The sequence below is a fragment of the Sprattus sprattus genome, assembly GCF_963457725.1.
Source record: "Sprattus sprattus genome assembly, chromosome: 5".
NCBI classification, from domain to species: Eukaryota; Metazoa; Chordata; class Actinopteri; order Clupeiformes; family Clupeidae; genus Sprattus; species Sprattus sprattus.
Genome location: NC_137924.1, coordinates 13,481,202 through 13,501,665, shown reverse-complemented (window position 1 = coordinate 13,501,665; position 20,464 = coordinate 13,481,202). Strand labels below are relative to the sequence as shown.

Sequence of the window (20,464 nt, the reverse complement as noted above, 5' to 3'; positions counted from 1 at the left end):
AACAGCATTTGTGCAACTTGGTGCGGAGGTTATGATGCAAATGAGGAAGAATTAAAAGTGGCCAGAGGTTTGTCATTGATGGATTGCAGTCTGGCACTGCTCACACTTCCCAGTGTCCATCAGAGGCGATTACTGTGTAATTAAACCTTATTTCTGGACTCTCCAGCGCATAATTACTTTGTGAATGTAACCATCATCTAAAAGCTACCAAAATGCTTTAGCATTTAGTCTGCAGTCATTTCCGCCAGCTTGTGTCAGATATAGCCGTCAGACAGTGCAAAAGAACTGTCACTTTTAATAAGAGGCAAAAAATTAAATGAAACAGTATGCTTATTACAGAAAAATTAGGCTTTCAAGAGTCCTTTCTGTTATTTGCATAATTTATTCTTTTTTTCCGTGCCCCAAGCTTTAGGCAATTTTCCTCACATTTAAATAGATTGCACATTTAAGGCTACTTAAGGAAAATTATCACTTTGCATATTTTAATTGTTATGAAGGAAGTGATTTGAGAGAGGTCCGTGGCTCATCCTCTCGAGCTGACGGATTCGGCTGTCCACCGCTGCACCGTTGCAGATAACCCCTGAGTTCACACACACACACACACACACACTCACGATTGCAACACACACACACACACACACACACACACACACACACACACACACACACACACACACACACATATGCACTCACTCTTCAGTTTCATCAGAATGCAAATTAAGCACACACCATCAGAACAAGTGGATCTTTGATATTTACAAAATAGACACTAATAACTTGAGTGTAATTTGTTTGACACATTTGTAGACCCCCTCCACCTTATCAGCACTGATTGGGATTTATTAATATATTTGTTTCTTTGTTTATTTATTAATTCCAGTATTTTCAGTGATCTCATCCACAACGTTTTAGCTTTATTTAGTCAAAATATGGATAAATATGGCAATGTCAAATTCCACTTTACATTAAAGACACTCTGTGGCACAGTGCCAGTGGTTGACATGACAACAGTGGTATGTGCGAAAAGAAACCATGCCTTTTACTGTGTGTCTGTCTTATCCTACCAAATCTAATACTCACTATTGCCATAAAAAGCCTTCAGGGCACCCTACTCAATGTAATGGTAAGCAATCGTGTTAGTTTCAGTAATAAAGAGGAAATGAAATGCCCGCCCAAGAGCTAAACAGCACCCCTCCGAGGAGAGCTACCACCGCCTCTCATCGCTCCCTCAGACCTCAGACAGCTTGGGAGAGGACCAGTCGGATGCAACTCTGCTGGGCTCTACTTGGGCCTCTGCTGATAGCAGACTGGCACTGGCTCTCACTGTGACTGAGGAGGAGGAGGAGGAGGAGGAGGAGGAGGAGGAGGAGGAGGAGGAGGAGAAAGCCGTTGCTATCCTCGTGAGAATCCATGGCCAAGGGTGGTCCAAAAAAGCAAATAAAAAAGTATGATTTATATCAATATCAAAACACATAAAAATGGACTAGATGTTTTAAAACCATTCACGCAAATCTTTCATTGGAGATGGACGGTATAAGTTAAACAAATTAAAAAGATTAGTTACACCTTTAATCCCTTATGATGTATCACCTCCGGTGACATTATTTCACATACACAATCATCCTAGGGCTTATTTATATTGTAGATAATAAAGTAACTTTGGTCAAGACATTGTATATATACTTTTATACTTGGTTAAAAAGACTACACATGGTTATTGTAATTAAGGTCAATTTGCAGCCAGTGATGTTTCCGAGCTGTTTTGTATTGACTAGTAATATATACATTATCAAACCATTGCACAGAAGAGCGTTGTTATAGAAACAGAGCAACAGTTCTGTATTTTTCCCTTCAACATAGCACTCATGTCACTCAACAGCAAAATAACACAATATAGGTATGGAAAAGCTTTGGATCTCTATATTTTGGGAACTTGCTGTCTATTTTCATGTTATCATGTATTTTTAGATCCTTTGTTCACGCTTGCTTTTCACTATTGATATTCTCCACCCAACACTGTATATGTGCCACAGTATACTCTACGTATTGATTACAGGATGTGAAATAACGGTAAAATTGTATATTTAAATTGATATTTTTAGAACTATCTAGTTGCAATTCTGTTTACACATTTTGAGTACTGACATTAGACTGACATCAGACATTATTTGATCATTTCATAATTCAGAGAATTTACTTTAATCTTACTATGGAACTGTGAAACTGCAGGGTGATAAATTTAATATACAAAACTAGCATACAATCAATATTTTTGTATGTCATTTGAGGACAATATGACTATGAAGGGTTAAAAAAAACCTCCTCCTCTTGGATCTTCTAAAATCCTCTTGATTAGGAACCAGATATCAATTGATTCATGAGTCAGCAACTTAGGCTGTATTGCCACGGGGACTGTAACCTTTGTTGAAGACAAGGGGACCAGACACCAAACTCTTAACAGCGGATCATTAATTAATTGCATTTTAATGAACACTGAAGCAGACCATTTATGTTGTCAAAAAAATAATATAAAATAATGTACAGGCTGTGATACCACACTGCAACATCAGCACACTTTGGAGTTCCGTAGTGATACAGTCTAATGGATCAAACTATAACATCTACCATTGACAATGGCACACTTTCATTTTAAATTGATAAGACGTCAAATTCAATGCAAGGTTGATACTTCATTGATTCACAAGCGCAATGTAATACACTAGAAATTTAGTCTCATTGAAATCCATTGAGGTAAGGTAGTTTTCTCTGTCCATATACACACAACATGAATGAGAAACATCAACACTGGAGAAGATACTTCATAAAAAATAGCTTGCGTTTCTTTTGTTAACCTTTCGTCTTGGCAACCGGGCCCAACCTTCCTCCTGTAGCACAGAGGAGAAACCTGTTGGACTGTATACATTAAGCAAAGAGCCTTTTAATGTGCACAGTTGTGAAAATAATGGCAAACGGCACAGGCCACAAATGCACCTAAACCCCCATGTTAACAAACAGCAGCATCCTACTGGCAAACCATCAACTACATAATCATACCATAACAAAGAAGATCTAGGCAGATATGACCAAACCACATTAAGTCAAATAATAAAAAAAGCTTGTGAATCTTAGGAGAGGGGAGTGGCTTTGTATTTCTTTGTTCACTTGTTGGGTGGCATGTTGACAGCCCTGATCTGTCCTCACAGGTTTTTTTTAAGGCACACATTTAGCAGTTTTCGCCCAATATGTCAAATGTGCGGTGTGTGATTTCATTCTCACAAGAACACATTACAATGTGTGTATAAAAGGTGAAATCTACCCTCAAAGGCAGGATTTTTTTTCAATTAGTGTGACATTATTTACACACAGATTTTTGAGTTCTGAGCTGATTAGGTGGACAGTGGTTCAAAGCATCATATAGGAATGTGGTTGGTGTCAACTCTGGCTGTCTTAAGTTCCCATCTGTTCAGTTCAAGCCAGGTCAAACATAGTGCTTTGAAATGTCATTTATTTACAAATTACGATGTGAGACGGAATTTTACTTTCAGGTTTACTATCGTAAAGCATAGATAATAACTAAGTATTTAAGGATAGCTGTTTAAAAAGCCTGTTGCTAATGTGCCTTCCAAATTTGTGAAATGCTTCATGTGCTCTGTGTTTAGATTAAATGCATTTTCATCAGCTTATCTGGATAGTTGTAATAAATGGCAAATAATGTCCAGGCATATCCAGCTTCATACAACAGTCCTTTTGGTTTCATCAAAACGTTTTCAATTCGTTTTAATTCAATGAATACAGTAACATTACGTGTTGGATTGGCAAAGACAGATTAATGTAAAGCTTACAGGTACAGAAATATGATTTTAGATAATGCTTAGAATAGGAAAAAACACACAATAAGGGAAAACACTGTGTGTATTGTGCATTGTATAGGTCTTACTCAAGTACACATCTCCTTCAAAACTGCACATGAAATTGCATTTATTTCAAAATAAACACAAAATGCAACCGAAGCAAATGTGAACATCTCAACAATTAAAGAAGGGTCCACATATTACAGAAAAGAAATTAATCACATTATTTCAAAAGAAAAAAAAGTTTTATTTTATTGTTCATTGTCCCCTAAGAATACATGAAAACACATTTATGTTGACTGTCCTTATGGCAATATTGTACATACACACATAAATATGTATGTGGTGCATTTAAAAAAAACACATCATATCAACAGCAAATGTACAGTACGCACACATAGGTGTAAGTGCATTTCATGTACAAACGCAGTAAATGAAATGCACTTCCATGTCCGATATAAATTCATATATAAAACTGCACACTTACACACCTCTTCATAAGTGCACACACATACACATTCACATGCACACTACAATTCACAAAAGAGTAAAGCGATAAATATATATTTTTTAATACTTTTTTTAACCGTGAATTTGCATTAGAGACCTTGGAGGAGACCTATACAGCCCACAATATCCTTCAAGAGATGTGGCATTGTGAGTTTAATCAGTGTCTTAAGTGAGTGTGCATCATCTTCCGTGGTATACCCTCACTAACGTGTCTTATCGTTCCAAGAGCTGACTCTGTTCAGTGTACGGACAGTCTTTCTGAGGTAGACTGCTCAAGTTCAAGGACAAGCTTTTTAAACATTTTTTTCATCTTTGTTGTTTTCTATTTTTTTCATCTTTTTTTTCCCATTTTGTAACAAATGCATGACATTCAAAAAGACAGAACATAAGTACTACATGTACAATATGTAGCAATGAGGTAGAAATGGTTATAAGGGAACGATGTTTGAATATAAAAATTGATAAATAAGCGACACAAAGATGAAAGCCACATTGAGGACAGTGCTGAATAGAGTAAGCACAGACAACTGGTGGTAAAAAAAGAGAAATTAATGAAATTTGGTTGTCTACAATACGTACAAGGGGATGTGCTTCAAACCATTTTTTTTGTACTTTACAAGGTTGTGGTGTGCACTCCTGTAAGACTGCGTTCATTCTGTTTTCTGTCTTTCTCTCTCTCTTTTCAAAATTGTAACATCTCAGGGATCTCGGTTTGCTCTAACAGTAAAAGTGTTTTTCCACCCAGTTGAGGCGCATTGTGTGGTCACAGAATTAGGGTGGGACAGAGCACCGACAGTACATCAGAACACTTTCCACTTATAAGAAACTGCTCATGTGTGCATGGTTGGTTACAACCATCCATTATGGATAGACGGTACTCATGTGGTCTATTTATAGGAAGGATTGACAAGTTTGGATAATTGTTTCTGTTCGATTTTAGGAAATTTGCTCTGTCATTTAGTCTGCTGTAGTGACAACAGAATGTTTCACAGCTCCCCTTTGCAATCAATAGAAGTTTAGAAAAAGTGTGTTGGCAACAATGCATACACACTAGATGAAAAATCTATTGTTTGTTTGTTTGTTTTTTCCACATAGAACAGAAAATAAATAAGGTCAGGAATTGTTTTCATAATTACATTCGAAATCATAAGAAAAAGCTGAATTTGCTTTGGCTTTGCAGGGGCTTGAAAAAACAACAACAACACAAAACAAACACACAAAAAAAAACAAATGCGTGATTATATCTAGGTTTAAAAGTGCATTGGATGAATTGCACATTAACTTTTGGGGCATGTGTTGTGATGAGGGCAATCATCGCAATTCTGTACTAATGAAGGCCTAACAAAACACTTCTAATATCTGAAGTGTTCATAAGGCTCAATCAGCCCACCATGATCTAAATAACACAGGATTTCAAAGCCTTGTATGGCAAACTGGACATTTGTAAATACATCTATGCACTCTCCAAGATTAGGAGACAGATAACTAGTGCTGAGAGTATGATAGGGCATTGTGTCAACAGCACAAAACATTGAGATGTGATTTCATCAGACACCAGTGAAGTACACCGAACAGAAGGGATGACTGACGTGAAACTAAAAGGGAACATAACATACCCACGCCTCTGGAAGCAAACCAATCAAAGCTATGTCCCTCAGTGTGCCATTTGTTGAATTCTCTCTCAGGGGTGTTCCAACACCACCCTACAAGTGCCTCACAAAATGCTGTTTTTTTTTTCTTTTCGAAATGTTTCAAGAAATGAACAAACCAAGAAGGAAGGAGAACACAACAAGAAAGGCAGACGTGTGAGAAGAGAGAGAAAAGACAAAGCTAGGGAAATTCAAAAATGACGTAGAAAGGACTAACATACATTCAAACACAAGGCTTTATATTCTCATGCAGCGTATCGACGTTAGGCACTATTTTCATGGGCGCGCAGACCGATGCAAGGCGCAACACGCAAGGGAGTGTTTGTGCAATGCGTGGGAATGGTATTGCAACAAAATGTGAATTCCATGCAAAAAAAAGGTTCTTACACAGAATGACACACCGGTTGAAATACTTGTTTGGGATGTAATTGAGTAAATAAGTTCTATATATAACACATTCATTTAAATTTCATTGCTTATATATATCTCAATAATTAAAATTATGTTCGTTTAGGTTTTTTAGTTCAGCCTATAAAGTAATTCTTACATTTTCTTTTAAAAAAACTTCCCAATTTTCCCAAAATACATCCAGCCACAGCATGGTGCTTTCTCACTGTGCTCAGGTTGCTAGCCAGTGTGCTTAGCATGGCTGAAGCTTCTGTATTTATATGATTCTTTTTTTTGAATAGGACAATTTGAAGAACGCACTATTTGAGCACGGCACTATTCATAAGCCACTTTCTCTCATCCCTTTTGCAGTACGGCGCAGATGAATGAAATCTGACATTACTTTTGGCCACTCCCATTTACCTTGCAATAAAATGAAGCGTTTGCGCTCTGCGTCGTGCACGATTAAAATAGCGCCCACTCTCTCTCTCTGTTCACCTTCCTTGCTCCGGTCCAGACATGGTACTGCTAACACGTGTCAGGGGCAGCAAAATGAAAAGGTAACGAAATCTTTGTGAAAGATGAATGCAATGTCTATACTCAAAGGAGAACCTAGCGTGAACAGTGTTTGTGCACACACTTTCATATACATACGGCAGGGTATACAGACTATGAGTAAGAAAGAGGATTGAACAAAGAGAAGGTTGTTTTTTTTTGCCTTGATAAAAATGGCAGCTTGTTCTATTGGGAGGGTTTGCGAGCAAACAAGTCAGAGAGGTTCAGCGGTCTATCCATCTCTCTTTTGTGTGTTGTTCCAGAAAAACTGCACTAAACTGAGGTAGAACTGAATGCAGGGCTCACAGATATCATCACAGACAATCCACAGACAGCAGCAGAGCAAAGTCATAAAACTGCATTTTGAATTCTTATCCAAAGGAAAGAGAGCGAGAGAGACAGACAAAAGAAGAAAATAAAAGTTTCATCCCAAATAAGAGCAACAAAAAAAAAACACCCAAAACATTTTGGTTTACTCAAAGTGGTCAAACTATCCTTTCTGCAGCACGGACAAACAACTACAAAATATATTAATTAGACAAACATATCTATATGACGGGATACTGCATTCTTCCTGGTGTGGCTAAGCTGAAATAGCTAACCTTTCCCAACACGATGCTAGTCTGTGCCAATGTTGTCAACATGGACTCCATTCACTGTCTGTGGGAGAAGGGCAGGTAAAGGGTGGTATGTTCATGACTGGTGCACTGCTCAGACAACACCACTATCAGACCCTCATCAGCTGCCACAAGTAATACAAAACAAGTGTCTCAATGGAATACTTAACACTGACACGGACAAACAAACAAACCAACAAACAAACGAAAATAGACGTGGACAAATTTCAAGAAAGTATAGAAGTAAGAATAGAATAGAATAGAAGAGATTAAAAAATGACAGAAAAATTATACAAAATCAAAGATGGAAAGAACTTTCTCCTCCAATTTTCCTCTTTAACATTCCAGATTACCTCTGGTACATTCATAGTCATATCCTTGCCATTACTATTCTACTGAGGTAAAACCTACATTTGTTCCATTTTAGATAATGCAAATCAGAAACCAGGCCTAATGTTGTCAGCAGTGTGTAGTGCTTCGACACAATCTGTTTGAGGTACTGTACAAATCACAATCACTTTCCTGAGATTTCTTTTTCATTTCAACGACATTACAATAAATGAAGTCTTATAAATTAGGGTCCAGATTACAAATGCCGCGTGGACTTTTCTTTTTGTCCTCTGTCCACATACACTGTGAGACAGACTTGATTGAGGAATACTGTTGTTGTTTCATTGTAAAACAAAGAGGACAGAGCAGAGCTGTGTGTTGTTTTAGTCTCGTCTTAAAGCTTTCTATATTAGCACGTGCCACCAATGTTGATTGTGAGGCCAAAAAAAAAAAACAGGAAATACAAAATGATAAAGCACCACTTCAGGCACTTGATAGCAACAGAATAAAAACAAAACGAAAAACAGCAGAATGATATATACACACAATAAGGAGCAAATAAAGGTTTCCTTCCCCTTTAAGTCGACTTACTTACAGTGCACCAGGTGAGGCTTACCTTCAGCAGTGTGGAGCATCAAACAGTATTTCTCTGCTGTGTTTTTGTGCAGATTGCCAGACATAGACTAAAGCAAGGCTCTGCGTCTTTTCAAGTCTTATTTCAAGTGTCATTTCATGTCTTTGTGGTTTGGGTTGCCATTATGTATTCGTGTAGCCCCCCTTCAAAACTGAATGCTTACCACAAAATAATTCTGAAACGCATCCGTCTTTTAAAAGGCTCGCCCTTTAAAACATGTTTATTTTTTTTTAGTTTTTCGCTTTTTCGCTATGTTTCTCATTGACAACAGCCAAACATTTTATTCCATTCAGTGTATGTGTCAAGTTCTTTTTGTGATATGCTGGGCTGAATTTTGCAAAAGACGTTCTCAAAGTCCTGGTATGAGACCGGCCTCACCTGACTGGGCAAGAAGTCAGATCCGGCCATGCCGTGCAGCGGGCCTATGACGGCCTCCTGGCACAGGCGCGCCACGTCCAACCCGGAGAAACCCTCAGTCCGCTGGACCAGCAGGGCCACCTCCTTGTCGTTGAGGCAGTAGTTATGTTGGGCGAGCAGCTGGCTGATGATCTGGTGGCGAGCGCCGGCGTCCGGCAGCGGCACCAGCAGCCGCTTCATGAAATACCTCCGCAGCGGCTCGTCAATCTCTTCCGGCTTGCTGGTGGAGCAGATCACCAGCACCTGCTCGTCGGCCACCGCCGACAGCAGGCCGTCCAGCTGCAGCAGCAGCTCACTCCGCAAGCGCTGCACGGGGCTTTCCTCGGCCAGCTGCCCCGACAGGAGCAGCTCCACCTCGCTGATGAACACCACGGCCGGCTGCCGGCAACGCGCCACCAGGAAGGAGGCCTGCACGATCTTATCGCCCTCCGACACCCACTTGGTGGCCAACGCCTGGCCGCTGAGTTGCAGGAAGGCGGCGCCCATCTGGCTGGCCACGCAGCGGGCCAGCAGTGACCGCCCGCTCCCTTGAGGCCCGAAGAGCAGGACGGTGCGAGGCAGGGCGCCCAGCCCACTGAACATGTCCGGCCGCAGCAAGGGCCACATCACCTCGTCCTTGAGGGTGGCCTTGGCCAGGTCCAGGCCGGCGATATCGCTCCAGTCGACGGGTGGAATCCCCTGCTGGAGGACCTCGGTGGTGATCAGCTCCACCAGGCTGGCGTCGCTGTTCTTCAGCTGCTCCTCGGCCGGGTGCGAAGCGCCGCCAGAATGGGCGAGGTGCTGCCTGTGCTCCTCGCTGAACTTCCCGAACGATTTGCCCGAGCCGTAGGACGACGGGGGGGTGAGCGCCCGCGAGCCGGCCGACTGCCCGCTGAACTTCCTCTGCTGATCCGAGGACATCGACTGCTTGGTGGGCTTAAACGCCAAAGATGACGCTTCAGCGTTTCTGTCAAATCCGTTCCCTCTGCTTGAGTCAGCGATGCTGCTGTCAGGCATTCGGTACATGGGGCTCTGGGTGGAGCGCTGCTGTGGCTGCTGCTGTTGCTGGCTGTAACTGAAATTTCCATAAGCGGAGTCCATGTCGCCCTGGCCTGTCATGTAGAACGCTTTCCTCTTCAGCGAGTTGGCTGAGCTGCCATTGAGAGGGGTGGGGGCGATAGGTGCGTGGCTGTGGGACTGGTAGGTGTAGCCGGGTAAAGTGGAAGGGGTGAGTGGAGTGGGCGCAGCGATGCCCGACGGCAGGTAGGCGGATGGGGGAGGTGGAGGCCCTCCCCCTGGACTATAACCCGCCACTGGAGTCTGTGGGGGGTACCCTGCTGTGGGGTAGCTGTAGCTGGACAGGTTCGGGGAGCCCGCGTTGTAGCTGGGCACTAGTGTGGGAGGGGGAGGAGGTGGTGGGGGCGGTGGGGGCTGTAAAAGCCCGGCACTGTGCAGGGGTGACGGGTGTGGCGAGGGCAGGCCGGGGGTGCTCTGCCCGCTGTAGCTGGAGTGCAGGTAGGAGCCGTTGTAGCTGCCGCTGAAGTCCTGGGCCGCCCCGGTGTGGCCGCCGCAGTTGCTGCTGGAGTAGCCGGGCTCCACCGTGGAATTCCCCACACTGGCGGAGACTTCCACCGTGACACCGGCTTTGCTTGCCGCAATGACGTCGGCCGCACAGCTCATGGGGTAGATGCCGTCCTGCCAGTCGCTCTCCGACTTGCGTCCGTTCAGGAGGCCGGCGGGAGTGGGCCCATCCGTGTAGGAGCACAGCAGGCTTCTCTCGCTGGGGCCCTCCAGGATGCCCGAGTACTTCTCGGCATACTTCTTCAGGAGGTTGGAGGCGGTCAGGGCGGAAATGTCGTCGTTGGCCCAGGCGTACTGGTACGTCCTCTGCAGGTGTCCCCGATAGGCCTCGGCCTTGTGTGCTGGGGAGCGGGTGGTGGAGGAGATGTCAAAGTGCTGTTCCGCCCACTGGGCATGCTCTGGGGTCCACTGCATCTTTAAGCCTGTACAACCACAAACAAAAATACGACACAACAAAGAGATAACGTGTGAAAGGGTGGAGACATATGCCTTTAAAATCAGAACACAATATTAAGAGATCAGAACTTTTAAGACAGCAGAACAAGACACTCGCGATAAATGACTGGTTCGCGAGAAAGACGAGAAAGAAACGAGAAAACTTCAACGGAAAAAAGCTAGAACATAGAGGCTATTTCATACTTAAGTTTCGCCCCTCCGCACCAAGCGACACATCTTAGGTGTTGCTGACAGACTGCATCATAGGAGCAGCATGGATTTGGGCCCCAGCACCTGGTTAGCACAGTATAATGCACCCGGCTCAGGAGCGGACTGACACAGACATTGCAGGTCACTCTATAATCCAACTCTCATCTAAAGGCAGTCCTAGACAGTTTCAAATCTGCTTGGAGGAGTGCAGCAAAGCAATCTCCCTGGCAGCGCTCCGTTGCTTTCATCACACAAACCCCACAGCTCGGCGTGAATTACAACAGCCCCTGCGCCAGCCTCTTGCTTCCTGGCGAACAGGGCGAAAGGGAAGGAGGGAGGGAGGAGGAAAAAAAACATGCTTCACTCGTCTTCCGTCTCTCTCTCTCGCTCTCTCTCTCTCTCTCTTTCTCTGCTCCTCTCTCCTTGTGTCTCTGCCTCCCTCTCTCTCTCTGTCCGCTCCCCCCCTCCCTCCCTGCTTCTCTTTCACTGTCTGCCTCTCCAGTCCCTCTTTTCTCATTGCCTCTGGGGCTCAAAAGCCACTATGAAGCTTAATCCTAAACTCCATCTGCAAACACAAGTAGTTACATATGCTGTCATCTTAGACTCAGCATGGGATTATCAAAAAGACATTTGCTCAAGAACAGACTGATGTAATGGTTGCTTTGAAACACACACACGCACGCGCACACACACACATACACACACACACACACACACACAGTGGGGACTATGATCACTACTGACAACAAAGGTGCGGTGCTCTGTTAGCCTACAGACACATTACTGTATCTAAACCAGTGTTTTCCTTAAGCCAGGCTTCCTCGTCTTAGAGCTGACACTGGTAATACAGGTCAAACCATATTGGCACGCGCTTTATGTTTCCACATCTGATCTGTCTTGACTATCTACACAACCCCCTGCACAAATCGCCAATGCTGGAGAAAAGCACTGCAGGTTCACAGCAGGTGTATTGAGAGCACAAAATAAAGGATCCATACACGGGAAAGTACAAAATATGATGCCTTGGAAAACAGCATGAACACATAGACGCTAATAAATGGCAATGATTCATCTTCCGCTTTGGTGTTTATTTAAGCACTGCGCTTGAAGTTAAGGGCATAGCCTTGCAGCTCACCCTTTTGAAAACACACACACATGGCGAAAGCCTCAGATGAGCTCTTCTCTCCTTGCCGTCTCCCTGGTGACCCCCCCTCTCCCTTCCGTTTGCTGGTGCGGCAGCCATAGCAGACACCCGCGGCTAATTAGCAGGATGATGCTGCGCTAATTGTGTTAATTTACAAGGTTTTAGTCAAAGAGATCCGTGCTATGGCTGGCACGGATGACAGGCTAGCCTGCTAATGATTAAGGAAAGCTCAAGACAAAGAACTCAGCCAAGCCACAGAAACGGCAGCTAAATACTAATGAAATGAGGGAAAACAAAATAATGAAAAAAATAACGTGAAAAATAAAAGAAGAAAAAAACATTAAATGAGACCTTTCTCTGGCAGTAGAGTAAATATACTATCACAACTATAAAAGTCAACCCTGACACTGGGAACAAACAATATTCTCCTTAGCTGTGAATTTATGCTGTTAACAGCCTGAATCCTTATCATGGGGACTACGCATGAGGTCCAATCAAGACACAGCAGACAGTTGTCAACACGGCCTTTGCTTTTGTGATCTTCAGGGACAGGTTCGCTTCCCCCCCCCCCCCCCCCATGCCGGCTGTAGTCTACATTGTGTTGTAAATAGCGTACACACAGTAATTGCTTAGGAGAGTGCCAGTGATTGCCTTGTGAATTCAGTTAAGTAAAAGCCTGTTGTCTCTTTCCTCACGTCTCTCAGTGTGTGTTTTATTACATTACTCATCTCTCATTCTCCCCCTATATATTAACCCTCAACCCTGAAACAGGGGCTCTGAGAAAGATGTGGGTGGCACCGTGCACTACAACATAGTAAGACATTCTTTTTTTCCAGTAAGATTTTTTTTTCTCAAAGCGAGAGGGAGTGAGGGGTTGAAATATCCTCCACACTACTCACGCGAAAGGGGATTTAAACAATGTTCCAGTCTTTCATTTTAATGGGCTTTATGAATGCTACTCTGCACTAACAAAGGGATAAAAACTCAGCTTTGAGCAATTTAACAACTTCAAAAATCACAGTGTGAAGTGCTTAGCAACAGAAGTGAGATGTCATTCGCAACATCCTTTTGCCGCGCTGAAAAGGAAGCCCTGCCTCTCCACCAAATAGGTCGTCAGCGTGGATTTGGATAATAAGCACACAAAAAAAAAGTGATGAAAACATGTACAAGGAAAAGACGGTGCAATTCCTCGTTCGTTTGTACATGACAGCATTTGCGCGGCGAGGAAAGAAAAAAAAAATACATAACTGCTACTTCTTCTCCTGTTTGAATTCCATCTGCATAATGTGCCACTTTGGACAGCCCTATATCGCACTAGTGGTGCTCCTAGCCAAGAGTGCCTACACAGAGTGGCTCAGATGCACAACGCCTCGGATATTTAATGAAATGGGAACAAAGATAGAGGAGGGAAATGATTTAAATACAGTGAGCGAGGGCTGCTGAACTATAGAGGAGGTGCCGTGGCCAGGAGAGCCAGGCCTCTTCTCAGGAGAAGGACAGCATGAGATGAATCACTTACAGGGACTGCTTCAAACCCTAATAAATCAAAGCCGGGGATTAAACATGGTGCTCTCCACCTGCACTGACTTTACTAGCTTTGTGACAGCACATCAACACACACACACACACACACACACACAGACACACACACACACACACACACACACACACACACACACACACACACACACACACACACACACACACACACACACACACACACGCACACACACACACACACACACACACAGACACACACGCACACACAGACACACACACACACACACACACGCAAACACAGTTTGCAAAACAAATGGATAAAGAAAATGCATGAAATCGGGGAAAAGACAATGCCATTTGACAGTGCAATTCGTTCTCATCTGGCCTAAACTACAAGTAACGATTGAACTGACCATAGAATTTGAGTCAATATCCGTCAAATATGGCTTTGTATTCATTTTAACTCTTATTTATTGATATTATTGCCCTCCAAATCCGAGTAATTCCATTACCTTAGCATAGACTTTGATAAACTATCTGTGATACTTGGTATTTTATATTCTGTGCTTTGTTCTCTACTGCCACATGGCAAAGTCCTCCCTTGTAGGTTGAAGTTTCTGTCACTTGAAGGGACACGCACACATACTTGAAAACACATACTCCCATAAGAAGTGAGCAAAAGAGAAGCTTCTCCTGCGTTTTGTTGCAAATGGTGTTACTACAAAGAGCAGAATTAGCCAGACAATCTGAGGTCCAACCTTACATTCCTGTGGTCACACCATCACCCAGTTTTATTTAAGGCTACAAGAATCTGGTATTCTTTAGATTAGAGTTGGGACCAATCCGATCCAATATCGGTATTGGGTGCTGATACAAATGTAATTCACTCATTGGATATCGGACTGACGTTACCGGTCCACATACCAATCCAGATGTTAGAACTTCGGCCGACAACTAGCAGCACTCAGCTCATAGCTGTCCGCAAATACTTTATAGTTCCATCCTAGCTCTGACAAGACAACTAGTCATCCTCCATCATTCCAGAATTATTGCACATATCGTAAATATTACACTAGCTGATAAGGACTTTTGCACACATCAAAACATGGAGTCAGCTGACTACTACTAGGCCTACCTATAACCTGCTATCCTACCCTAGCCAGAGAACAAGTAGCCTATGCTACTTACCATAGATGAGATGTTAACTCTTTATACACTCAGAAGTAGCATTGCTTGAATATCATCATCTAAAACTCCACTGTGAACACCCATGTGACTGTAATGCATGCTTTAGGAATATCTATCTATTTCATCCGCACACAAGTTTCCTCTCAACACCACCTTTAATGTTAATACAAATGTATTCATCTCAGTTTGGCCGAAAAGCAATAATTGTTGAAAGAGACCAATGCGCCAATCACAATCCAAATGGGAAACGAGTGGAGAAATCCACAAAAATTGGTCCAGCCTGCAGTGTTACTGGACAGACCTCTCAACTTCCTGGTTACCAAAACCACCCACAATCAGGCTTCACAACGCTGATTTCGCCCTGCTAGCGCTGCCTCAGGGCAGCTAGCCCCACAGGTAACCGAGTAGCAGGTTTGTGGATGTGGTATGTTCATGAAAGTGTTCTGTCCAAACAACAGCACAAGTCTGACTAAGGAAACACACCCTAACACCCCCCCCCCCCCCTTTAAAACAAACAAATAACATACTGACTTTTACCTTTTTGTGTGCTGTGTGGTTTCCTACAGCCTCATGAAACCTAATATATGATACCAATAATAATGATGATAATTATACAATTTACAAAAAAAGTGGATCTCTATTCCAAATATTACTGAAACCCATTTTGTTACAGAGACAAATAGACAAATCCAGCAGATACATTTAGCTAATAAATGGCCTTAATTCTTAACAATCGCAGATTCCTAACTCAAATTTGTAATATGCAGAGAAGAGGAGGAATGTTTGATATTTAAAATGACTGGTACAAAGATATGTCCACATCTGACTGTGGCTGAGCAGTAATCATCTCTGCAGGTCCCCATTATTTAACCACACAAAATATTAATGTATCATCAGAAATCATCTCATACATGACACACAAATATTAGCCTTTATCATTCTAGAAATAAAAAGAAAAGATTTAAACATGTACCAATGGGAATTCATTTTTTAAAGAACCATTATGAGGCTTATGTCAACAGGAGGCACTCTGAGACACATTGATATTGCCTGGTGTTTAATTTCTGCCACTGTGATCATCAGCAATGAAACACAGAGGCTGACCTTTTTGGGAACTATTAATCTCAGTAGCCTTGGTCGTTTTTAAGCAAACAGAACTGGGCCTCCGCTCGGTCCATCCAATTTCCCAGTGCGTAAATTGGACTACCGCTCGCACAATTCTCTATTCATTACTGGGCTCCTGAAAGGAAGCACAGAGGTGGCCGAGCAGTTCCCTTCTTTTTTCTCCCCAGGTGTGTGTGTGTGTGTGTGTGTGTGTGTGTGAGATTGCATGTCTGGATGGGAGTGAGATTGTGTGTGTGTTTGGGTGTGTGTGTGTGTGTGTGAGTGTGTGTGTGTGTGTGTGTGTGTGTGTGAGTGTGTGTGTGTGTCTGTCTGTGTACCACTGTTCTGCCTTCTAGCAGGATTCCCTTGCATCAAGGCTCCAGATCCCCTCCCCCACTACCCTCCCTTTAAACACTTTCTTTTTTGACAGGGCTGTGTGTGTTTGGACTGAGGCTAGCTGTCCTAATTGAAGCGCCGTCTAATCAGACTCATTACCATTTTCAGCAATTTGCACCACCAAAGATGCTTATTAGGTAACTGTGTTTAATACAGCGCTCTTTAGAAAACTAACTGTAATGAGCTCTTTAAAGTCAGTCTTGAGCATGATTATGGTGCCCAAGTGTGTGCAGGGCTGAGGCAGGCTGCTAGATATAGTCATGTGCAATGTCATAATTAAGCGCCGTGCTCTGCTCTCTCTCTCTCTCTCTCTCTCTCTCTCTCTCTCTCTCTCTCTCTCTCTCTCTCTCTCTCTCTCTCTCTCTCCCCACTACAACACAATGGCCTCCGCTGAAGCCAGAGAAAAAAAAGCCTGAAAAATATTTATAATTACTGATCATTACAGGCCCGGGATTTTCATCTGTGAATGTAAACATAATTACGAGAGCTTCTGCTTTCATGCTGCACTCACACCCGCACACACACACACACACACACGCTTGCGCACACACACACAAACACTCCAACTCAGACAGAGGCGCTTGCTATGACAACCATGCAAATACAGGGGACAGACATTAATTACACTTCTCAATAAAAACAAGTTCATATTCTTCTAATAATCTACAACTGCAATGCTTCCCCTCTTTCACCCTCCCGCTCAGTCGCTCCACTCTGTTAGCCACCGGCAGGATGGTGTGATTCTAATTCAATCTGTAGTGGTAATCGTTATGGCAACTGAGGCCCATTCATCCCGCATATCAACTTAAAACCCGCTTAAACTCAATTTGAGGATCCATATATTAGTCATTCCAATGATCGCTTTAAGCCGGAAGCTGTCATTTAGCCTCTCATTTGAAACAAAATCAGTCAATCAGTCAATGTCCATTTTACTGGCTCCCTGACTAGCTGCTCTTAACATTCAGGAGTGCGGTCTTGACAGAGAGCTGGCAGCAGCACTAAGCTCTGAGAGTGACGGTGCTTTCTCTCACACACAAACACACAAACAAAAACCAGGGAACGACCACCTGACCATCAGTGCTATGCAACGCCACAAACCTGCACTGTCACTCTTACCTCCTGGGTACAGTAATTTAATTAAGAGCTCTAAACAAGATTAATCAACTAATTAACCCCCAATGCATGTCAAAGACAAAACAGGAGTTAGTGTTTTGGTTAATTGTCTGAGCTTGAAAGAGAGAGAGAGAAACAGACAGAGAGAGAGAGAGAGAGAGAGAGAGGGGAAAACCTGGGACTGAACCAAAGCTTGTAATAAGAGTAATGAGAATGTGCCAAAGGCGTTTCTGACCGGCCTCAAGCTAACAGGGCCAGCATGTTATTGAAGATGCACAGTGTATAAATGTGCTGAACTTAGCACAGCTAGCAACAGAGAGGGGAGGGGTGCGACCTGAGACGCCCACGTGCAAACGGTGCAGGCCTGAGCTATGCATCAATTTTCACTTTATCCGCGGCATTGGGTAAGATGAAGCAAACAAGGTTCAGTAGAGTGAGGAAGAAGAGTAGATTGAGGAAGAACAGTGGCCCCACTCATCGCAAGCTTATTCTACTTGATTGCAAACAACTTTAGGGCAATATTTCATTATTCTTTTCTTTATTATTTTTTAACATTTTATCTCTACTAGGTCCGTGTTAGATCAATCTGACCTGAAATGTATTTGTCATATCAGGTAAAAAAGGATTGCATCAAACTAGTGATACTGTGCTATCCACATCTGATGTGTGTGGTGGTGTTGTGAGTTCTAACTCCGATTTCCCACTGGGTTTGTGCTCAGCCATGTCTTTACTCTCTAAGCAGCACAATGAAGCTAAGCCATGGGCACTCAGCTGTGAACACTCAGCTTCCGAGCGCAGTGTCCACACACTGTCCCGGAGCCTAAGCTCCGCGTTCGATCTCAAGATGCTGCCGAGTCGAACATTAGCGCCTCATAGGCGAGTTTTCGACAGGAGCAAATCAAAGAAAGAAATCAAATCAACTGGAGAATCAAAGTGAACTGAAGGCAGATTTAACAAATGTTTGCATGTGTCCCCACAAACTTTGTGACAGTTATGAAACTTGTTATGCTTTGATCTCATAATTTGGATGCAAGATGTAATCATTCTTATGATGGAAATCCAAAAGAAACAGTTAGCCTTTCTCCTGGGCAAGCTGAAAGGCTCCCTGAGCTCTTAGAAAAATACACAAAGCAATCTGTGCATAAGCTATTCAGGAGAGCCTAGTTGTAGCTTTTGAGCGCATCTATTGTTGATTTTAGATACATTTAAGGAGTATGTTCTAAGAGTGATGACTTCCATACTGAGTGGGATAGGAATCATAGTGAGTTTGCCTACAGCATTTTATATCAAGTTTATCGCTTTAATCTATCGTTAGGATTCCACAACCTAAAATAGTTGCGGGTCTTGGTTAGTAGATTGGATTAAGTTTGAATGTTGGATAACTATCCAGTGAGTTGTTACTTACGATCTAAGTGGAAGGCACAACAAAATCTACATCTGCACTTCACTCCGCAATGATCTGGATGTCTTACTGCCTAACTTAATGAATACATTATTTGTCTATATCAAATGTGATTCAGAATATTAGTATCTGTTATATAGAAATAATGTACACATGCAGGGGTAATGGGACTGCACTGATGGGCAACGAGGAAAGTATGTCACACATTAACAAAATGGATGGTGTGGCATGTGAGAGCATTCGGCTGATCCACCGATGTTTGCGCTTAGGCTCTTGCTCATGGTATTAAATAAGCAAAATGATTGTGCCAAGTTATCAAATTAGCTTCAGTTCATGCACGACAGAATTTGCTCATTGCTCATTGCTCTGCTTGTTGCTAGTTGCCTGTAAATGCAATTAGGGCCTGTTGAGTTAATTCTCTAATATGACTGGAGCCTTATGAGACTGATATCCGTTCAATTCATCTTGACCTTTGTCAATATAGACACACCCTCTGTGCATACACACACCCTCTCTGCATATGTCAAGGTACAGTGTCCACTAGGAATAGAGTTGAATGCTGTCAATCAGTTGGCAATGACAAAAAGGGCCGACAAAGGAAGAAAAAAATCCCACAAACAAAACAGAAACAAGGGTGGAGTGGGGGGGAGGAGGGGGAGGGGAGCACAAACGCAAGTCAATCCATGCTAAGCAGAGGGTGAGACAGACCGACCGAGGGAGACAGAGGGGTGAGCGTAAATTTATATGCCGCACTTATCTTTAATGTGGTTGGCCTGTCAGTCAAGCAGTCAATTTCCCCGTGACAAGGCCACTCTTTGTAAATCACGGTAATATTCATGATTCCGTTCTCGGGGAAGATGTAGCGCAGTCGAAGCCCGCTGTGACAGAGCTGTAATCATTTCAATCTAGTAAACACCGATTATGCCTTTCAAAGGAGCTGCCTCCTCCATTGATACAATGCTCCAGCCTGCGATCTCACAGCGAGTGATCTAACACCTCAGGCACTGTGCACCTTCGGGGATTGAGGGTGAGAGCCAAAGGGCCTGGAAGACCCCTCACGGGCACAAGAGTCTGTATGTCTGTGGTGCCACTAAAGACAGGGCAGAGCCTCTATCTGTCTGTTTTTTTTCACACTCACACACACACACACACACACACACACACACACACACAAATAAATAAATAAAGCACAAACCAACAAAGAACAAATCACTGAACACCCAAGCAGACAGAAAGCTGTGCAAACACACAGGCACACAAACATACATTCAAGCAATACAGGGCCATCTGCTTATTTGTTTTTGTTTTTGTAATTATTATTTTGCCAGTACTACACTGAGCAGTTGTCTCAGGTCCTCAAGCAGCTACTCCAGATTTTCTTTTGAAAACAAAAATATTCAGTCAGCCAGTGTGTTAGTACAGTGCAAGTACCCGTTACAGAGTGACACCACACCGCAAAACA

General features: G+C 43.1%; 1 protein-coding gene across 1 annotated transcript; it reads right to left on the bottom strand.

Annotated features, from left to right (window-relative positions):
• Window positions 1–8,791: 8,791 nt before the first annotated feature.
• On the bottom strand, window positions 8,792–10,930 carry fign (fidgetin; the record flags this gene model as incomplete). Its single annotated transcript, XM_080838260.1, has 1 exon — window positions 8,792–10,930. Exon 1 carries the CDS (start codon window positions 10,922–10,924, stop codon window positions 8,792–8,794), a length of 2,133 nt encoding a protein of 710 aa, XP_080694386.1. The 5' UTR covers window positions 10,925–10,930.
• Window positions 10,931–20,464: the final 9,534 nt, after the last annotated feature.